The sequence below is a fragment of the Ailuropoda melanoleuca genome, unplaced genomic scaffold (genome assembly GCF_002007445.2).
Source record: "Ailuropoda melanoleuca isolate Jingjing unplaced genomic scaffold, ASM200744v2 unplaced-scaffold11348, whole genome shotgun sequence".
NCBI classification, from domain to species: Eukaryota; Metazoa; Chordata; class Mammalia; order Carnivora; family Ursidae; genus Ailuropoda; species Ailuropoda melanoleuca.
The window spans coordinates 1,950-3,210 of NW_023179780.1; the positions used below are offsets into that span (position 1 = coordinate 1,950).

At 45.0% G+C, this 1,261-nt stretch overlaps 1 protein-coding gene across 1 annotated transcript; it reads right to left on the reverse strand.

The window, feature by feature from the left end:
* Positions 1–257: 257 nt before the first annotated feature.
* LOC117797699 (ubiquitin D-like) lies at positions 258–1,219 on the reverse strand (the record flags this gene model as incomplete). The annotated part of the gene is given in 2 exon segments (XM_034650123.1): positions 258–961; positions 963–1,219. Coding segments are annotated over 2 exon segments (432 nt in total), but the record flags the coding sequence as incomplete, so codon positions are not given.
* Positions 1,220–1,261: the final 42 nt, after the last annotated feature.

Consider the following 1,261-nt stretch of genomic DNA (forward strand, 5'->3'; position numbering starts at 1 on the left):
AAACGATGCCCCCAACCCAGAGAAGACCTACTGGACCCTAACCGAGACAGGACAGAGACTGCTCCAAACCACACCTCCCCCAAGGAGCCCCCACGGGAGAACAAAATCTCTGAGTCCCCAGCGGAGGTATCTTTCCATGCTCACCATCATCCCCAGAAATAACCGTTGAATTCAGTGTGGGGCATGGAGAATAAGAATGTATACTGTGGCGGGATTCATTTCATACCAAACAACTTTAAATAAAGACAGAGAAGGTAGTTTAACTGAATTTCTAAATTCTTTATTAATGAGATTGTAATCATATCAGAAGAATTACTTTACTTCAATATAAATCATTTCACTGTTCTCTATAAGCAGAAATTCAATTTGATTCAACATTTTGAGTGATATTACAGATGAAATATAACAGTGGAAACACAGAAATGAGGGGAACATGGATCGCGATGTAAAACTAACTTGTTGAACAGAAGAGGAAATAGGAATTTTTGTAAAAATCAGAAGGAACCAGGAAAGGAATACATTGCAACCTGGCCTTGAGGCTATCTCTACTGTGCCTTAAAATGTTATTTTCTGTTTTCAGTAATATGCACAATCCAGCCACTAATCAATTATGTTAGACTCAAAAATCACGGAGTTAGAATGTTTTCTGCAGTCTTCCTCCGTACTTCACCCTTAACCTTTTCTATTTATCTTTCTCGTTAATTTGGGAAATCATCAAGGGATGTGGGTGGAGTAAGAGCCAACAGTAAGCACTTTTGCTCCTGATCTCACCCATCCCTGGAGAGCTCAGCCCCCAACGCAGTGGGCTGTCAGGAAGAGTAAATTGCCCCCTCTGATGCCATAGTCCGCCATGGTCTTCCCATCTTCCAGCCTCTTGCCATTGCAAGTCACAACCTGATTCCCAGGCATGATAGCGGTCTTGGTCTCTATCATCTGTTTCACCTGGGCCCCTGAGCTGGACCCTCTGCCCCTCATTGCATAACTCCACCAGAACCGAGGGCAGCTCCTCATCCCTGGGCTTCACCACCTTCAGAGTGAGGTGCATGGTCGTCTGCTTGTCAATGCCGTAAGACAACAGCTTCCTCTGGAGCTTCAGGATCTTGGAGCCCAGCAAAAGGACCTGGTCCTGCATGGGAATCTTGGTCTTAGCCCGGACATGTTCACTGATCTTCTTCACTCTGTCCTCCAAATAGCAGTGAAGGTCAACACTGTCCCCTCCTCAGAACAGACTTTCACCTGGACAATGAAGACCAAGAGACCT